Here is a 19,173-nt window from a genome sequence, read left to right on the forward strand (position 1 = left end):
ATTGCCAAAAATCATTGATGAATTTTGTAGAAAAATTGTAGGCAAAAAAACCTGGTAATATTTGTAGAAAAATTCATTTGGCATTTTGTGAAACCCTGCGACGATTTTATTGAAAAAGAAGAGAAATTACTGCTTAATGAAAAAGTACCCTAAATACTGCTTACTGCTTATGACCGAGTGTTGTAAGGTATCAATGACCAAGACAGGTCTCCAGCAAAGACCCTCTAATATGTCTGAGTCACATTTGCTTTGGTAAAGGGAGATAACTCCAGGTGGTTTAACATTCCAATCAACCTGACAAGCACAACTTCCAATCTAGTCAAGTCAAAATGCATAAGTATCAAAGGAACATGAATCGTTCACACTTTCGCGAACACCAGGTATCATCAAATTTGATAGTAATACAGAAGCCAATGCTTATGATATAGTTTGATCAGTAAAATGGAGCCTGATTTTAGCAGAGATTTATTATGATTATGGAAAGAGTGATTTGCGTATATGTGTATGTATTTATATATATATATATGTACACATGTACTACTTTTTACAGAAATGAGCAATCGACCGGATACTGAATCTTCGTATTATCCAGTTGGCAACAGTCGGTCAGTTGATGTGACTCTCGGGTGTCAGGTTGCTAAGGAATGTGACATACTGTTGCTAGGATGTGGGGACATCAGGAACGTTTTGCATACACTGCACGTGCTTCATCAAGATGGCACTACAAAATCGAAAGGTCAGATCATAAACTTTCACTTAAACGACCACGAAACTGGTATCTTGGGAAGAGACCTGATTTTGCTCCACTTGGCCCAAACCATTGATCCAACAAACAGTAAAGACTTGAAGTTTCTGTGGGGAGTGTGGTATGATGTGATTCTGACAGAGGCACACCTTCAGAGACTGAAAGCCACTATACAAGAACTGTTGACTTCAACATCAGGCAGACACGGTGTACACTTTGGGAACTCACGAACTGAGATGTACCTCAAAGATGCACTACAGCTTTGGTTGAAGTTCGATGCAAGTGCCAGTCTTACTATCGATAAAAGAAAGAATTTCTGGAACGAATGGGATACTGGAAGTAAAGAACCAAATTGGTTAGCAGGCAAACTTAGCGTTCAATGTCTTCATCTGGATACAATAGAGCGTCTGAAAGACAGGTAATTTCAATGTTCTAGCGACTGCATTAACCAAGTCAGCGTGCCTGACCACCCGATCCCGTTAGTCGCCTTTTACGACAAGCATGGGTTGCTGAAGACGTATTCACGGGTCATCCAACGACTGTCTGTCGCTTTGTATCTGAAACAATGACGACGCGACGTTGTCTTTAATTCACTCGGTGATTGAGAGAGTGTTTGTGTGTTGTTTAACAATCGCTTAACAATATTCCATACACATGTATATTACGGCTTTTTCTTTTGTACATGAATGAGGCCACACTTTGTTTTTACTGGCTCTACGGATTCTTTGCAGGAAAATACCTGTCGGTGGGTAGGAAAAAATAAAAGCAATTCATTTTTTAGGTTTTTAGTTTTTAGTCAGCAGGTTTGAAAAAAATGGTGTATTTTGATGGAGGAGAGCCTGCAACACAGCTGCTGCTTTAAGCAATGATGAATCAAGCGGGAATACTGTTCAATCAATTTCAGTGAAATACAAAGTTTTTTTACTCCCATGTTTAATATAGGTCATCTTCAGTTGGTCCTCGTTTAGAAAATATGTTTGGGGTGCAATATGCTATCAGTTTATCGGCGGGATAAAAAAAAGTCAAATGAAGAATTATATTTTTTCCATTTCAACAAAATGTACCATCAAGTAAAATTGTGTGCAGTAAGACTAGTTCAAAAACAGTTTCATATAGGCAAATAAAAAATGATGTTTTTTTAGCTACAGCTGCAAAACAGGCAAATACAAACTGAATGGGAAATCAAGCGGGGGTCACGACGTTTTAGTATGCATTGAATAACATGTGCGACGAACTACTGCTGCGATGGAAATGCTTGCCAATGTTGACAGGACTGTTTTATGCATTCATTGAACTTGATAACAACAACACCTGTCTGTCTTTTAATCCTGGATGAATAGGCTTCCTTCTGTTTAGGTATCGCCAAGAAATCGAAGAATTTGTCACAACAGGTGTTACAAGAATCAATTCGGGGTCTCTCTCACCTGAACGCATTCGAAATAGTTTCTGTAGCAATGTGACGTTTTATAGACCAGGATGTCATTCTTGGAGGGTCTTCTTGGACAGCACGCCGTTCCTATGTCACGATATTGATCTACAGCTTCATAGGTATGTACCTCTGTGTGTGTGTGTGTGTGCGTGCGTGCGTGCGTGCGTGTCTGTGTGTGTGTGCGTGCGTGCGTGTGTGTCTGTGTGCGTGCGTGCGTGCGTGCGTGTGGGTGTCTGTGTGTGTGTGTGTGTGCGTGCGTGCGTGTGTGTGTGAGAGAGAGAGAGAGAGAGAGAGAGAGAGTCTGTGTGTCACCGTCGTACGTGTATGTAGGGGTAAATAAATGTTTTTTTATTTACGTTTAAACTTGCTCACGTTAAGCCTTTCCAGGAGGAATTCTTCGGTCCATATTGATCAAACTTGTTAATATTATAAGTGGATATGTGTTCGAAAAACGTTATGTCATTTTATTGCCACCAAGTGGGCTTAAAGAAGAAAAAGGTAAAAAACGAATAATGAATATTCCAAGTGTAATAAAATACTTACTCAAAACTGGGGGCCACGGGTGGCCCAGTCGTCTAAGGCGCCGCAACTCGCTGTTGCGGATTCGATTGTGTGTTCGAATTATGTTTATGTTTCTAGGTTTGTCATCACTATACCCTTGTGGGTTTCACCGAAGTGGTAAACGTCTAAGACATGCATTACTTCGGACTTTCCTCCCACATTAAGCTGTCACGACGTGATACAACTGGAATACTGTTAAAAGCGGCGTGAAACACAACTCACTCACTCACTCATTCATTCACTCACTGCTCACAAATGGAATGAGAGAGCACCCTTTAAACATAAGAAATTATTTTCTTTTTCAAATTGTAAATTATGGATCAAGAACACGTTCAAAATTATAATGACAGCTGTCACAGAAAAGTGATAACAAACTAATATCGTAGTTATGCACTTTATGTGTAAACAAACATGAACTGTATCCGAACATAAACACAATGGGGATAAGTTCTTTAATTATTGTAAAAATCATGAACTCTGTCTTCTTCTTCGTCTTTTGCGGGAGCAGATTCAAAGAGATTATCGTCTTTGTTCTCATCCGAGTCCACAAAGCCTTTAGAGGATTGGGGAAATCTCTTAGTCGGGAGTTCAGATTTTCCATTGTAACGCCATTTCCCATCTCAGCAACACCACACAGCTACAAAAACCTGAATTTTTTTTTAATAAAAACACCTTGCAACAATGTAAGTTTTGAAGTAGGCAATTTCTTCTTTTTTTCAACAGTCCCAAGCATTATTATATCTTTCAAGAATTGTCAAGGACAATCTATTTTTTTTTCTCGATAATATCCCACCAAGACGATGTAAAGCTGTTTTTTTATCAATTTAAAAGTCTCGATCTTTTTGCGTCCTGCTTCCAACTGCTGCCCACCACGGATGTGATCATAGTTGATAAGTCGCTGAATCAAGTAATGTTTGTCCTGCTGTCGTGACTGGTGTTCTACCCGGAGGAATGTCATGGCGTTGGCAAAACTTTCGGAGCTGAGAATCACTAATTTAAAGCGAATCTTCGCTGATTTCCATTTCTTTCAGCAGGCTCATGTCACGCCCCTCATATTGAAATAATTGATATAATTCACGTGTTTCTCGGTTTAAACATGTCCAGTCTCGGTACTTTTGATCTATTCGGAATCATACAATGAACTCCGCTTTTAGCAGAGATTTGCTGTGCCTGTTCCTTCTTCCTTGTTTTGAACATAAGGAAATATGTTTCAGATCTTGTGGATATCAGTTGAAGAGCTGTATAATTCATGAATTTCACGTTGGGTTTACTTAACATTTCAATGACGATTAAACATAGTTTATGTATCTTAGTATTTAACGTTTAATATTCATCAGGATTATTTCGTTTTGATTAAATTTCAAGTCTTGTAGTAAACATTTTCATGTCCAGGTACGATGGAGCAAAAGTCACACTGTCCTCGCTTTATCTTGAAATACTGCGAGAGTGGGTTGAGAGTTACCAGGCAGCACTAAGACACGGATGCGACATCAAGGTAAGCTGGTCCTTGGCACTGGTCTTTGACACTGGTCCTTGATAGGCATTTGGAAGTTGGTAGCTCGTATACACACATCACGAATGAAGGGGAAGGTAGCCTCTAAATCTTGTGAATAAAGACTACAACAGTTGTTATCCATGTGCGTGTCTGAGGATATGGCTTGTCTCCTTCCACCCCCGGCCCAACTTGACGATAATGAGTAATGCAAGCGTCGCAAAAACATACTCTTGGAAGACTGCAGACCTTTGTGCGACCATCAGAGCTGCCCAGATGAGTAACGCAAGGGTTGCTAAAACATACTCTTGGAAGACTTAGACCCTTGTGCGACCATCAGAGCTGTCCAGATGAGTAACGCAAGCGTCGCTAAAACATACTCTTGGATGACTTAGACCCTTGTGCGACCAACAGAGCTGTCCAGATGAGTAACGCAAGCGTTGCTAAAACATACTCTGGAAGACTGTAGACCCTTGTACGACCATCAGAGCTGTCCAGATAAGTAACGCAAGCGTCGCTAAAACATATTCTTGGAAACCTGTAGACCCTTGTGCGACCATCAGAGCTGCCCAGATAAGTAACGCAAGCGTTGCTAAAACATACTTTTGGAAGACTGTAGACCCTTGTGCGACCATCAGAGCTGTCCAGATGAGTAACGCAAGCGTCGCTAAAACATATTCTTGGAAACCTGTAGACCCTTGTGCGACCATCAGAGCTGCCCAGATAAGTAACGCAAGCGTCGCTAAAACATATTCTTGGAAACCTGTAGACCCTTGTGCGACCATCAGAGCTGCCCAGATAAGTAACGCAAGCGTTGCTAAAACATACTTTTGGAAGACTGTAGACCCTTGTGCGACCATCAGAGCTGTCCAGATGAGTAACGCAAGCGTTGCTAAAACATACTCTTGGAAGACTGTAGACCCTTGTGCGACCATCAGAGCTGCCCAGACGAGTAATGCAAGCGTTGCTAAAACATATTCTTGGGAGACTGTAGACCCTTGTGCGACCATCAGAGCTGTCCAGATGAGTAACGCAAGCGTTGCTAAAACATACTCTTGGAAGACTGTAGACCCTTGTGCGACCATCAGAGCTGCCCAGATGAGTAACGCAAGCGTTGCTAAAACATATTCTTGGAAGACTGTAGACCCTTGTACGACCATCAGAGCTGTCCAGATGAGTAACGCAAGCGTTGCTAAAACATACTCTTGGAAGACTGTAGACCCTTGTACGACCATCAGAGCTGTCCAGATGAGTAACGCAAGCGTTGCTAAAACATATTCTTGGAAGACTGTAGACCCTTGTACGACCATCAGGGCTGCCCAGATGAGTAACGCAAGCGTTGCTAAAACATATTCTTGGAAGACTGTAGACCCTTGTACGACCATCAGAGCTGTCCAGATGAGTAACGCAAGCGTTGCTAAAACATACTCTTGGAAGACTGTAGACCCTTGTGCGACCATCAGATCTGTCCAGATAAGTAACGCAAGCGTTGCTAAAACATACTCTTGGAAGACTTAGACCCTTGTGCGACCATCAGAGCTGCCCAGATGAGTAACGCAAGCGTTGCTAAAACATACCCTTGGATGACTTAGACCCTTGTGCGACCATCAGAGCTGCCCAGATGAGTAACGCAAGCGTTGCTAAAACATACCCTTGGATGACTTAGACCCTTGTACGACCATCAGAGCTGTCCAGATGAGTAACGCAAGCGTCGCTAAAACATACTCTTGGAAGACTGTAGACCCTTGTGCGACCATCAGATCTGTCCAGATGAAACCTGGACTCATCTGTGAACGGTATTCCGTCCTAGTCTTGTCTTCTGAACCTCAGACGCTGTTCACACCAAGCTCGGCTTTGCCTGACGGTGACATGGAAGCAAACATGGGCGCATCGCTTGACGTCGGGGCCGGATGTTGTGCTCCCTCATCCGGTTGCGTACGGTTCTGCCACGTATTGAACTCAAACCACTTAATGTTCGAGTTGTTAATTTGGCAGTTTGGTATCGATTCCGTAGAAGCACCAACCGAATATGATTGTCTTGTTTATGTGACGTCACACGTGGACGACCGGTCCATGGCAAGTCATGAGTGTTGTCCTGCTGTAGATAACATTTCCAAATAGATTATATTGGGTTTCGATGAACATTATGATGTCTAGCAACTTCGTTTTGCGCCATTCCTGTTTGCAGTATGACCACGGCGCATTCATGTTTATCTTCAGCAAGCCGTGGCATTGCGTAAGCGTTATTTACGGCTTACAACATTGTGTTATCAGCCCCTGATCGCTAAGCAGTCATTGTGTGCTGTCCACATTCAAAAACACGTGTATGAGTATCGTACTCCCAACAAACACGCAAACATCCTAATTGTGCGCCGTGCTTGAACATGCACTTGCAAACTGTGAATCATTAAAGTCGAGGCGAGAGATGTCTTCATGAGTATGTATTGAAAGATGAATTATTTAATTTCAGAATAAGATCCGCCTACGTGCCCTAGTGGTTCTATTTCTATTGAACTTTATATAAAGCACAGTTACTATTTTTCAGATAGTATATAAATTGTGTTGATCTCTTTCAGATATACCTTTGGCATGGAGAGGCAACAGCAGTATGCGAGACCGATATTCCAGATCTGAAGTTCGATTTTATCGATGCATCTAACATTGCAGATATTGTTGGCCTTATACCTGTGCTCACCTGCTCTCGCGAAAAGGCGAAAACGTATGTAACTGGGGGGATTGGGCATTATTTGATTATTTGACAAGTCGGCCTGAAATGAGTGGTGCGTGCTCGTTTCCGGAGCTGAACTCCAAAACCGTAAACTATTTCTTTATGTATCTTGCTATACAGATCAGTCTAGTGGTGCATTGGTGCCTCTTTTGATTTGGGATAATTTCTATGGGTATATGTTTTATTGTTTTCATGACAAGTTGGACTTTACCGAAAATAAGGGAAGTTCACGTTTCCGCAACTGATCTCCAAAACTGTATTTCTTGGTGAAATGTGCTATGCAGATCAGTCTATTACCACTTTGTTAGAAACCATACTTACTTTCAATTAGGCCAGATGCGGTTATTAGGACGGAAATCTTTCACTGGAATAAACACGACGTGGCGGAGCTCCTTCGTGAGTGTTTGAATGTCTCTACATTGATGTATCCAACTGTTTTGGGACTCCACCTAGCTGAAGACCTCACCCTGGGACATGAGTAAGTGCAATAACCTGTTTCATCCACTTATTGTCATAACTGATCAGTGGTATGTTAATAGTGGTTTCTTGGTCACACAGACCATGTTGATCACCTGAGCAACGTTCCGTGTAGTCGGAGTACGATAACACACAATCAGCATCCTTAATTTGTGACGAGGCATTCAAACATGGGGTGCTGAGGACCTATTCTGCTCGAGAATCTACATTGAGGGTCTATACAAATGGAACTGTGCACAGAACGTTGGTATCATTAAACTCTACAAGATTAGTATATATATGGAACTTGAATGGATTGGAAACGTGAATTCATACATGTGTTACAGTTATCATTCAGTTTTAGCTCCATAGATAATGCCCTGATTTTGATTTTTCAAGGAATCTTGTTGCCCCTGGGACTTTCAACGGACTTGGCAAATTGTCCTTGCGGTGGAAAACAGCTGAGGACATTCATAACCTCACAAGCCTCACAGTCACGACAGACGGTATGTAATCCTTTTCAATATACATAACATAGCTCACGTGTGTGTTTTGCCTTTTACTATAGTGACCTTGTCATTCCATGCCAGATTAACTGAAGTACATGTAATATGAAATAATCGGGTGGTCGTTTAATTCTTTTGAGTAGTATACACACAAAAAAATACTTTTACCTTATTCGAGTTCTTTGTAAAATAAACCTTCAAAGGGCTAGTTTCTAACTAAATGAACGTCAGAACTCCACAGTAAAAATATTATTACAAATCAAAATCATAACATCCAAAAGTCATATTTCGAAAATTTTCCATGACTTTGAAATAACTGTTTTTGGTTGTGGGTCTGAAAATGCTGATTTTTGTTTGCTTTTGGCTGTATTCGGTTTATATGCTCCTCAAAAGAAGAAAAACTAATTATCAATCTTTAGACAGACAAAGACCAGCACATAAGCAATATATGAAGCATGAATATGATGTCATTTGATACCAACTTAACGATGTCTTTGGTGAAGTCATGAAAAATGGCAACGACCAATTTCATAACCGTTACGCATACAGAAACGTATGCGAACCACGGGGCAGATGTACGTGCATGTGCTGCACTGAAACATCATGAATAGGCCTAAAAAATCGGTATTCACGGTTGCAAAAACGTTACCTGTTAGCAATTGTTCATCTGCGATGGGATACCTAAGGGGCGACTTGAATCGCCGCGTACGACCACATCATTCCTAACCACAGACACTGCAACAGTTTGCACATAGTAATTCAGGGCGAGGTTGCTAACATTCCCTAGTGTGAGGTATTAATCTCTATCGCCCATTGGCTGGCGATGCGAGGCAGTACTCGACACCAATGGCGTTCGCACAAGATATTGAGTTCTCATGATCTTGACGTTTGTTATTTTCCATGTAATGTCTTCATATTGAACACGTGTCAACATAGGCCCTTTTTGCAATTTGTCATCACTCAAGTGATCAGATGTACTGTAAATGTGTAATACTCTCCACACCAAAAATCTGGTTATGCGTTTCTGTTTTAGAGGAGTATAAGTGTACATTAGCCTTCGAGCTTATACAATTCACGAGAATTGTGTCATATATTATCCAAACAGAAATTGTAAATTGTGTCGTATTATATACCAGTTATTCTTCTTAAAAGAGTAGTTATGGGTATTCAATAATGTTTGTGTCTTAAAGGTTTTAGGGTTGATGAAAACGCAAGGCACCTTTTAGTCTGGCGCACAGTAACCGAACCGTTTTTAGTCAAACATTGTTATGTACGTAATGCGTCAAATCTCAAACACATATCGTACTTTTAAAAAGAATTTTAAAAATAACTTACCTTCGTTCAAGTTGTAAATAAGTAAAATTTCAAACATTGTTTGCATACGACAGTCTATTTAGTCTACTTTGTTAACTATCATGACTATGGCGGGACACCCGGAGTTATCACTGATTTTCAATGATCTTACTTCTGTTTTGAGCTTTGCTCCCTATGAAATCTGTTTCGTCGGAAAATCGAGACAGGTTATTCTCTGGCGTTGACGTTTATCTATTAAGAATTCTGTACATTGATGTCTGTAAGTAACTCCTATCTGTTCACCTGTATGTGACGTCCTTTCAAGATGCACTTGCACATGCCCTTGCACAATTGAAAAACCCAACTCCCTTCCGGGATAAAGATAAGATTACTTATCGGGCAACAATGTGTGACAGCAGAGTCAGAGAAAAACTGATACAGAGAATTCAGGATAGCACAAAAGGTAATATTATCATTGTTTAAAATCATTCATTAACGTGTGTGTGTGTGTGTGTGTGTGTGTGTGTGTGTGTGTGTGTGTGTGTGTGTGTGTGTGTGTGTGTGTGTGTGTGTGTGTGTGTGATCGTTTTGGTTTTATTGTTTGTTGTTTAACGCCGCACTCAGCAATCTTCCAGCTATATGACGGCGGTCTGTAGAAAATTGAGTCTGGACCAAACAATCCAGTGATTGACATCATGATAATCGATCTACGCGATTGGGATACGCTGACATGCATCAACCAAGTCAGCGAGCTTGACATGGTCTCCTGTTTCGGCAAGCATGGGTTGCTGAAGACCTGTTCTGACACGGATCTACACGGGTCTGACATGTATGAGTTTATTTAGTATAACTTCAGCGGTTCAAAGATAAAGATGGAGTAGAAAACTGCTTTTGGTTAATCTGTTTCTTTGTGGTATTCTTGTAGATGATAAATTATAATGGTAGATCATCATCACTAACGTATTTGTACTAATGTTTTATTGTCATTACCTTTTCTCAAACACCATCATCACTATTTGAAAGTGATTCTTAAACATATGCTTTTGGTGTAGTTGGAATCGTACAATTGACTTTGCTTTAAGCACGGGTTTCTTAGTAACATGGAAAGGATTTTGTCGCTTATATTTCTAAAGGTCAGACTAATGCAGCGTCCGGTGCTTCTCCGAGGAAGACACGTGTGAGTGTACTTAATGTCCTCCATTCCTTACCAACAGATAACTGTTACTAAGCATCTGACTATCTGTCAAAACCACATAATTAATTTTGTAAGTTTGTGCCCAGCTATGTTCAGTTTGTTAAGCCTTGCCCCACACTAACACATTAACATTGTGGTGTTTTTATTGGCAAGTCACTTTCTTTGAAATGTTCATCCAAATTACATTTCAGGTACCCGATAGGATGATATGATAATGTCAATACAAACGTTGTATCCCCGAACTTGCAACTTTAGTTGCATACATCATTGGGGAGAATGCAATTTGTGTGCTCACTGATCCATTGACCGTTTCAGACTGTGGTCGAGTACACTGACCATTACCAGGTGACCATCACAACTGACCCTGAATGTCTGAAAGACGGAAAGTTTACCATGGACTATCTACGAGAGAACCCGCGCGTTGTTGTGTTCCAGAACATTAGAAATGGGTAACAATGTTTCAGGCCGTTTTACAAGTTTCAGGACTGATGTGTCATTTTTAGTCATGACAAGTAACTGAAATGTTTATAATGTATGGAGTGTGCGAAATACTTCAACTCACAAATTATATTTTGTGCTTCGAAACACCTAGCCGAAAAGGCATCAAATCGAAAAATTAGTAAAATAACTGAGACAATATCATTTTTAGATAAACCAAATGCTCATACGGCTGAATGTTCATATGTGATAATGTTCACCTGCGTTCTTTAAAGTTTTGCAGTGGGCATCTATGTGCAAACAAAAGTCGATGACGGGCATCTTCTTATAAACTTGAAAAATAAATATAAACGGTATGGCTGAGCTCGACTTATACGTACGTGTGTACATACTAAACAATGGGACATGAGAACATTCTGAAGTAAATGCCGATACCTCTTATATCCAGACACCCAAGCTTCAAAAAGATATTACGTCTGTCCTGTGGCATCTCAGTCAACTCCAGCAAGTTCACACTGTCAATAGAGAAAGGAACAGTAGACGCTAGTATCGTCAAGGACGTGAATACAACACTTGGGGAGCGTGTGTTACCCTGGAAGCAGCTTGACGAGGACACTGTAGCCAGACTGCCTGACTTTGTTCTGTCGAAGTCTGGTAAACAGACACTGGACACTTACATTGCACATATGTACATTACCCCTCCACCACAGAATCGAGAAAAAGCGGAACCAGTGCAACAGCTTCAGTATATCATCGATTACATCATGAAGAACCAACCACTGCCCCCTGGAGTAAGTACCTGTAACAAACTTATTGAAGACAAAATGTTAAGAATACTAATGTGTTTAAGACACCATAGCTGATGTAACTTAATGAACCCATTGGTTTCAGAACCGTCAACACTGCAGATATAAGATGGAAGGGGCTAAGTTCAAAAATAAACATATGCTCAAAAACATTATATGTTACGAGGGTTGGTCACAAAGTTATAACCCTGACTAACTATGGGTGATCAACAAAGTGAACTAGTTAAAGTAATACATTGTTTGAAAAGTTCATTGCAAGTGCATTTGGTCTATTGAGGCCGTTTGTATATTAGTGACAACCACTATGTGATAGGGACACAGAAATGAAAAAGAACGAGGACCGAACAGTCGTCACGTTTTTGACTTTAGAGAAAAGTACTCCCCAAGAATTTCTTGACCGATTATCACACGTGTGTGGGATAAGTGTCCTAGCTGTTCCACTGTTAAACGTTGGGCACCTATGGTTAAGGCTAGGAGAAGCCTTTCATGATGGCCCTAGGCCTGGACGTCCCTCAAATTCTATCAATGAAGATTCAATCAAGGAGATAGAAAAAAACTTATACCGTCAGATAGACGTATTACCATTGCCGAACTTGTGGAAGACACGGGTCTAAGCCATGGATCCATCGACAATATTCAAAACGAGATTAGTAACAATTGATGAAACATGGGTCTACCTCTATTATTCTGAATCATAACGTCAATCCGTGAAATGGCACCATTCCATTTCTCCGGCACCAACGAAATTGAAGTCTTCAAGATCAGTGAAGAACGTTATGGCCACTGTATTCTGGGAAGCAAAGAGTGTGATCCTTGTTGATTACCTTGAAAGTCAAAAGACGATTACCGGTGCCTACTCCGCTGATTTTCGTCATCGCCTAAGAGATTCTATCAAGCGTCGATGAATGCTGACTACTGGAGTTCTACTATTTCATGACAATGCCTCTTCTCACACCTCTCGACTTGACAAGGCTGCCGTGCGATGTGTGTTCGAAGAGCTTCCTCGCCCTCCACACTCGCCAGTGATTTCCACCTGTTTCCTAAAATGAAAGAACATCTTCGTGGAAAGCGCTATGACGACAACGATGACCTCAAAGCCGCCGTGAATGGGTTTTTCAGGGTGGTTTCAGGAAACATCTTTCGGAGTGGAATTAAAAAGATTAAAAAAGATCGAAATGAGAAGTGTATTTAAAAGCAGGGAGATTATGTTGGAAAATGCACTTAAAACACTTTCACAACTGTTGGTTTTGTTTGTTAGGCTTAGCACCTACATGTAGCATACTTAGTGGATATCAAATTTCAAGATACATATCAGAACCAAGAATTGTCGGGAGTAACATTGCTTACGTGTGTAAGTCCTGTATCTATGAAGATTACTTAACATACCACACACCTGGGAAGTTAACCCTAGCTACTGTTAAGGAGGAGAGAAGTGGGAGGACACTATGCGCGTGGAACTAGTTTGGAATGACTCAGAAATAGTAATCCAAACACAGTACTTCGGAACATGAAGTTGTGACAATTTTCTTTTAATCAGATGTCTTTTGCGTAGTTTGATTATTATATGTCGGGGGTATATAGTTATACCAAGAAATTCCGTCCGGCCTCCGAGGACATTTTTGGTTGAGGTCAGGGGTATTAGTTAGCACTGCTCACTTTTTGTCTTGTTTACCTTTGTAAATTTCCTTTACGCGGTTATTTTCAGTGTTGACAACTCAATAACGGTGTTAGAATCTACACCGAAACGTCGCTGAATTGTTATAAAGAAGTTGCTCATCCATAACAATTTTGTCTTAGTTTCCATTCCAACTTCTAAATGCAACTCAAAGAAGGCTTTATTGATGCTGCCAACACGTTTGGAAAAGCAATGCGGTACGCCAGGCGCAACAAATCGCATTTTGTACGCTCATTCAACATTTTTTAAATAATGGTGTACATATCACCTTTCATATGTAACAATTTTTGTGATATAATTTAAGTTTTTAAACTTCAAATCGAAAACTTTTCTCAATGCTTTTGCGATTTCGTTTCCGGTAGTATTCGGGATTCAGGTGTGAGCAATGAGATTCAGAGTGACAAATTAGATGGGATTCAGGGGAGAGGAAAAGCACCCTTTCTTATTGTGTTCGGTTTCCTGCATGGTAACATATACATGTGTTGCAGGAGAGACAAACGATACTCACCATAGGAGCACCAGACACATCTAGGCCTGGCAAGAGATTCATCAATATACTTGTCCTGGAAGGGTTGAAGATCCATGAAAACATACCTACGATGTTTTTGAAGTTTTCCGAATCACTGCATGAAAGCAACAGCGATTGGTTAGAAAAGGATCCGTCCATTTCCCAACACTTAAGCCAGGTACAAACATGTCTGATAGTGAACCAAACAGAATCAACATGTAATTCTGCTGAGAGCAGCAAAAAAACTTTAAATAGATTCACCTTGGTGCCCAGGCCCCCTCGTATTTCTCTATTTCATGGATTGAATTACCTATGTTGATGCATGTAAAACCCTCGTTAATCTATTATCCACAAAGACACAGATGTATGGGGTGTTAACTTCAGTCATATACTCAACCGCAAAAAAACGCATGTTGTACTTAAATACGGATAACGTTGATACTATAAAAGATATGTAAATAATATTAAGAAATATTAACAGAGAAAACATTTGATAACAAATGGGCGTTGATTGTTTGAAAAATGCACCAGAAAAATGACAAGTGTCAGTCGTATCAATCAATAGTGTGTGTGGCCTCCGTCACCTGCGACACAGGCCGTACATCGCCGTCTCATTGAGTCGACAAGTGTTTGGAAGAAGGCTTGAGGAATCCCGTTCGATTCCCGCACTAAAAAAGGCTTCCGTGTTCTAAAGTGTATGTGCCTTGCAGCCTGAATACGTCTCCCAATCTTGTCCCAGACATGCTCAATTGGCGCCATGTCCGATGACAAAGAAAGGCAGGGCATCACTTTTTACTCACTCCAGAGACCCGTGCTGTGTGGGGACGAGCGTTGTCCTGTTACAAGACCTGGAGTTGAGGTTTACCAAGAAAGAGTGGTCTGACGTGATTAGGAAGAACATCATCCCGGTACACGACAGCAGCCACGCGCTGAAGGAACATATGTAGAGGGGTGCTGTGATGATGACTGCAGCCTCCCCACACCATGATGCTTCCCCCGCCCCACGATGCTTCCCCCGCCCCACCGGTTGGCCTGTCCGACACAGCAGTTACGTGGTCTCCACACTCCTTCGGCGTGAGAAAGGTTGAACCTTGATTCGTCTGAGAACTTGTTGCCAGTGTTGACGTCGCCAACGCAAGTGCTTGTTGGCCCACTGCAGACGTTGTTGGCGATGACGTTGAATAGGTATGGGCCCGACGTAAGGACGACAACATCTGATTCCCGCTGCTCTTACACAAATTGTGTCGGCCGACACGGGGGGATGACGTGGACCTTGAATGGTTGCAGCTGTCTGTGTTGCTCGTCGCTGTCGGTCACGCAGATGTGTCACCCGGATGTAACGGTCCTGCGCTTGAGTAGTGACCTTCAGACGTCCAGAACGAGGCTGGTCTTGGACACTGCCAGTCCGTTGATGCCTTGCGACCAATTTGATGATGGTGCCTCGCCTCTCTGGAGTTCAGTTCCTCGAACCATGTTTCCTGTCCTTTTTCGAAGTCGCGCGTGAAATGCTTGGTGTTTTTATATGGTGGCTAATAAAGGATGGACAAGGGGGAAATGACTGGTGTGTTTATATGGTGGCTAATAAAGGATGGACAAGGGGGAAATGCTTGGTGTGTTTATATGGTGCCTAATAAAGGATGGACAAGGGGGAAATGCTTGGTGTGTTTATATGGTGGCTAATAAAGGATGGGCAAGGGGGAATTGCTTGGTGTGTTTATATGGTGGCTAATAAAGGATGGACAAGGGGCAAATGCTTGGTGTTTTTATATGGTGGGTAATAAAGGATGGACAAGGGGGAAATGCTGTGTGTTTATATGGTGGCTAATAAAGAATGGACAAGGGGGAAATGCGTGGTGTGTTTATATGGTGGCTAATAAAGGATGGACAAGGGGGAAATTGTTGGTGTTTTTATATGGTGGCTAATAAAGGATGGACAAGGGGAAAATGCTTGGTGTGTTTATATGGTGGCTTATAAAGGATGGACAAGGGGAAATGCTTGGTGTGTTTATATGGTGGCTAATAAAGGATGGACAAGGGGGAAATACTTGGTGTGTTTATATGGTGCCTAATAAAGGATGGACAAGGGGAAAATGCTTGGTGTTTTTATATGGTGGCTAATAAAGGATGGACAAGGGGAAAATGCTTGGTGTTTTTCTATGGTGGCTTATAAAGGATGGACAAGTGGAAATGCTTGGTGTGTTTAGATGGTGGCTAATAAAGGATGGACAAGGGGGAAATGCTTGGTGTGTTTATATGGTGGCTTATAAAGGATGGACAAGGGGGAAATGCTTGGTGTTTTTATATGGTGGCTAATAAAGGATGGACAAGGGGAAAACGCTTGGTGTATATATATGGTGGCTAATAAAGGATGGACAAGGGGGAAATGCTTGGTGTTTTTATATGGTGGCTAATAAAGGATGGACAAGGGTGAAATGCTTGGTGTTTTTATATGGTGGCTAATAAAGGATGGACAAGGGGGAAATGCTTGGTGTGTTTATATGGTGGCTAATAAAGGATGGACAAGGGGGAAATGCTTGGTGTGTTTATATGGTGCCTAATAAAGGATGGACAAGGGGGAAATGCTTGGTGTGTTTATATGGTGGCTAATAAAGGATGGGTAAGGGGGAATTGCTGGATGTGTTTATATGGTGGCTAATAAAGGATGGACAAGGGGGAAATGCTTGGTGTTTTTATATGGTGGCTAATAAAGGATGGACAAGGGGGAAATGCTTGGTGTTTTTATATGGTGGCTAATAAAGGATGAACAAGGGGGAAATGCTTGGTGTGTTTAGATGGTGGTTAATAAAGACTGACAAGGGGGAAATGCTTGGTGTGTTTATATGGTGGCTAATAAAGGATGGACAAGGTGGAAATGCTTGGTGTGTTTATATGGTGGCTAATAAAGATTGACAAGGGGGAAATGCTTGGTGTGTTTATATGGTGGCTTATAAAAGATGGACAAGGGGGAAATGCTTGGCGTGTTTATATGGTGGGTAATAAAGGATGGACAAGGGGAAAATTCTTGGTGTGTTTATATGGTGGCTAATAAAGGATGGACAAGGGGGAAATGCTTGGTGTGTTTATATGGTGGCTTATAAAGGATGGACAAGGGGGAAATGCTTGGTGTTTTTATATGGTGGCTAATAAAGGATGGACAAGGGGGAAATGCTTGGTGTGTTTATATTGTGGCTAATAAAGGATGGACAAGGGGAAAATGCATTAGTGTTTTTATATGGTGGCTAATAAAGGATGGACAAGGGGGAAATGCTTGGTGTTTTTATATGGTGGCTAATAAAGGATGGACAAGGGGGAAATGCTTGGTGTGTTTATATGGTGGCTTATAAAGGATGGACAAGGGGGAAATGCTTGGTGTGGTAAATGGACAAGGGGGAAATGCTTGGTGTTTTTATATGGTGGCTAATAAAGGATGGACAAGGGGGAAATGCTTTGTGTTTATATGGTGGCTAATAAAGGATGGACAAGGGGAAAATGCTTGGAGTGTTTATATGGTGGCTATTAAAGGAGTGACAAGGGGGAAATGCTTGGTGTGTTTATATGGTGGCTAATAAAGGATGGACAAGGGGAAAATGCTTGGTGTGTTTATATGGTGGCTAATAAAGGATGAACAAGGGGGAAATGCTTGGTGTGTTTAGATGATGGCTAATAAAGATTGACAAGGGGGAAATGCTTGGTGTGTTTATATGGTGGCTAATAAAGGATGGACAAGGGGAAAATGCTTGGTGTGTTTATATGGTGGCTTATAAAGGATGGACAAGGGGAAAATGCTGTGTGTTTATATCGTGGCTAATAAAGGATGGACAAGGGGGAAATGCTTGGTGTGTTTATATCGTGGCTAATAAAGGATGGACAAGGGGGAAATGCTGTGTGTTTATATCATGGCTAATAAAGGATGGACAAGGGGAAGATGCTTGGTGTGTTTATATGGTGGCTATTAAAGGATGGACAAGGGGGAAATCCTTGGTGTGTTTATATGGTGGCTTATAAAGGATGGACAAGGGGGAAATGCTTGGTGTTTTTATATGGTGGCTAATAAAGGATGAACAAGGGGGAAATGCTTGGTTTGTTTAGATGGTGGCTAATACAGATTGACAATGGGGAAATGCTTGGTGTGTTTATATGGTGGCTAATAAAGGATGGACAAGGGGGAAATGCTTGGTGTGTTTATATGGTGGCTAATAAAGGATGGACAAGGGGGAAATGCTTGGTGTGTTTACATGGTGGCTAATAAAGATTGACAAGGGGGAAATGCTTGGTGTGTTTATATGGTGGCTTATAAAGGATGGACAAGGGGGAAATGCTTGGCGTGTTTATATGGTGGCAAATAAAGGATGGACAAGGGGAAAATGCTTGGTGTTTTTATATGGTGGCTAATAAAGGATGGACAAGGGGGAAATCCTGTGTGTTTTTATATGGTGGCTAATAAAGGATGGACAAGGGGGAAATGCTTGGTGTTTTTATATGGTGGCTAATAAAGGATGGACAAGGGGAAAATACTTGGTGTTTTTATATGGTGGCTAATAAAGGATGGACAAGGGGAAAATGCTTGGTGTGTTTATATGGTGGCTAATAAAGGATGAACAAGGGGGAAATGCTTGGTGTGTTTAGATGATGGCTAATAAAGATTGACAAGGGGGAAATGCTTGGTGTGTTTATATGGTGGCTAATAAAGGATGGACAAGGGGAAAATGCTTGGTGTGTTTATATGGTGGCTTATAAAGGATGGACAAGGGGAAAATGCTGTGTGTTTATATCGTGGCTAATAAAGGATGGACAAGGGGGAAATGCTTGGTGTGTTTATATCGTGGCTAATAAAGGATGGACAAGGGGGAAATGCTGTGTGTTTATATCATGGCTAATAAAGGATGGACAAGGGGAAGATGCTTGGTGTGTTTATATGGTGGCTATTAAAGGATGGACAAGGGGGAAATCCTTGGTGTGTTTATATGGTGGCTTATAAAGGATGGACAAGGGGGAAATGCTTGGTGTTTTTATATGGTGGCTAATAAAGGATGAACAAGGGGGAAATGCTTGGTTTGTTTAGATGGTGGCTAATACAGATTGACAATGGGGAAATGCTTGGTGTGTTTATATGGTGGCTAATAAAGGATGGACAAGGGGGAAATGCTTGGTGTGTTTATATGGTGGCTAATAAAGGATGGACAAGGGGGAAATGCTTGGTGTGTTTACATGGTGGCTAATAAAGATTGACAAGGGGGAAATGCTTGGTGTGTTTATATGGTGGCTTATAAAGGATGGACAAGGGGGAAATGCTTGGCGTGTTTATATGGTGGCAAATAAAGGATGGACAAGGGGAAAATGC

The 19,173-nt window shown here is 41.4% G+C and overlaps 1 protein-coding gene across 2 annotated transcripts in view; it reads left to right on the top strand.

Moving 5' to 3' along the window:
- Positions 1–19,173, top strand: part of LOC124143036 — a 49,775-nt gene that overhangs the window by 2,664 nt on the left and 27,938 nt on the right. The window contains exons 2-12 of one of the 2 annotated variants that reach the window (XM_046511826.2): positions 551–1,163; positions 2,102–2,293; positions 4,128–4,230; positions 6,804–6,946; positions 7,287–7,433; positions 7,811–7,917; positions 9,536–9,673; positions 10,344–10,387; positions 10,721–10,854; positions 11,292–11,634; positions 13,813–14,010. In XM_046511826.2, coding sequence (XP_046367782.2) covers positions 553–1,163; positions 2,102–2,293; positions 4,128–4,230; positions 6,804–6,946; positions 7,287–7,433; positions 7,811–7,917; positions 9,536–9,673; positions 10,344–10,387; positions 10,721–10,854; positions 11,292–11,634; positions 13,813–14,010 — 2,160 coding nt within the window. In that variant the 5' untranslated portion in view covers positions 551–552. The remainder of the gene's footprint in view (positions 1–550; positions 1,164–2,101; positions 2,294–4,127; positions 4,231–6,803; positions 6,947–7,286; positions 7,434–7,810; positions 7,918–9,535; positions 9,674–10,343; positions 10,388–10,720; positions 10,855–11,291; positions 11,635–13,812; positions 14,011–19,173) is intronic. The other variant, XM_048382653.1, reaches the window with a different exon arrangement.

This window comes from Haliotis rufescens, unplaced genomic scaffold (genome assembly GCF_023055435.1).
Source record: "Haliotis rufescens isolate VD_foot unplaced genomic scaffold, xgHalRufe1.0.p SCAF_4, whole genome shotgun sequence".
NCBI classification, from domain to species: domain Eukaryota; kingdom Metazoa; phylum Mollusca; class Gastropoda; order Lepetellida; family Haliotidae; genus Haliotis; species Haliotis rufescens.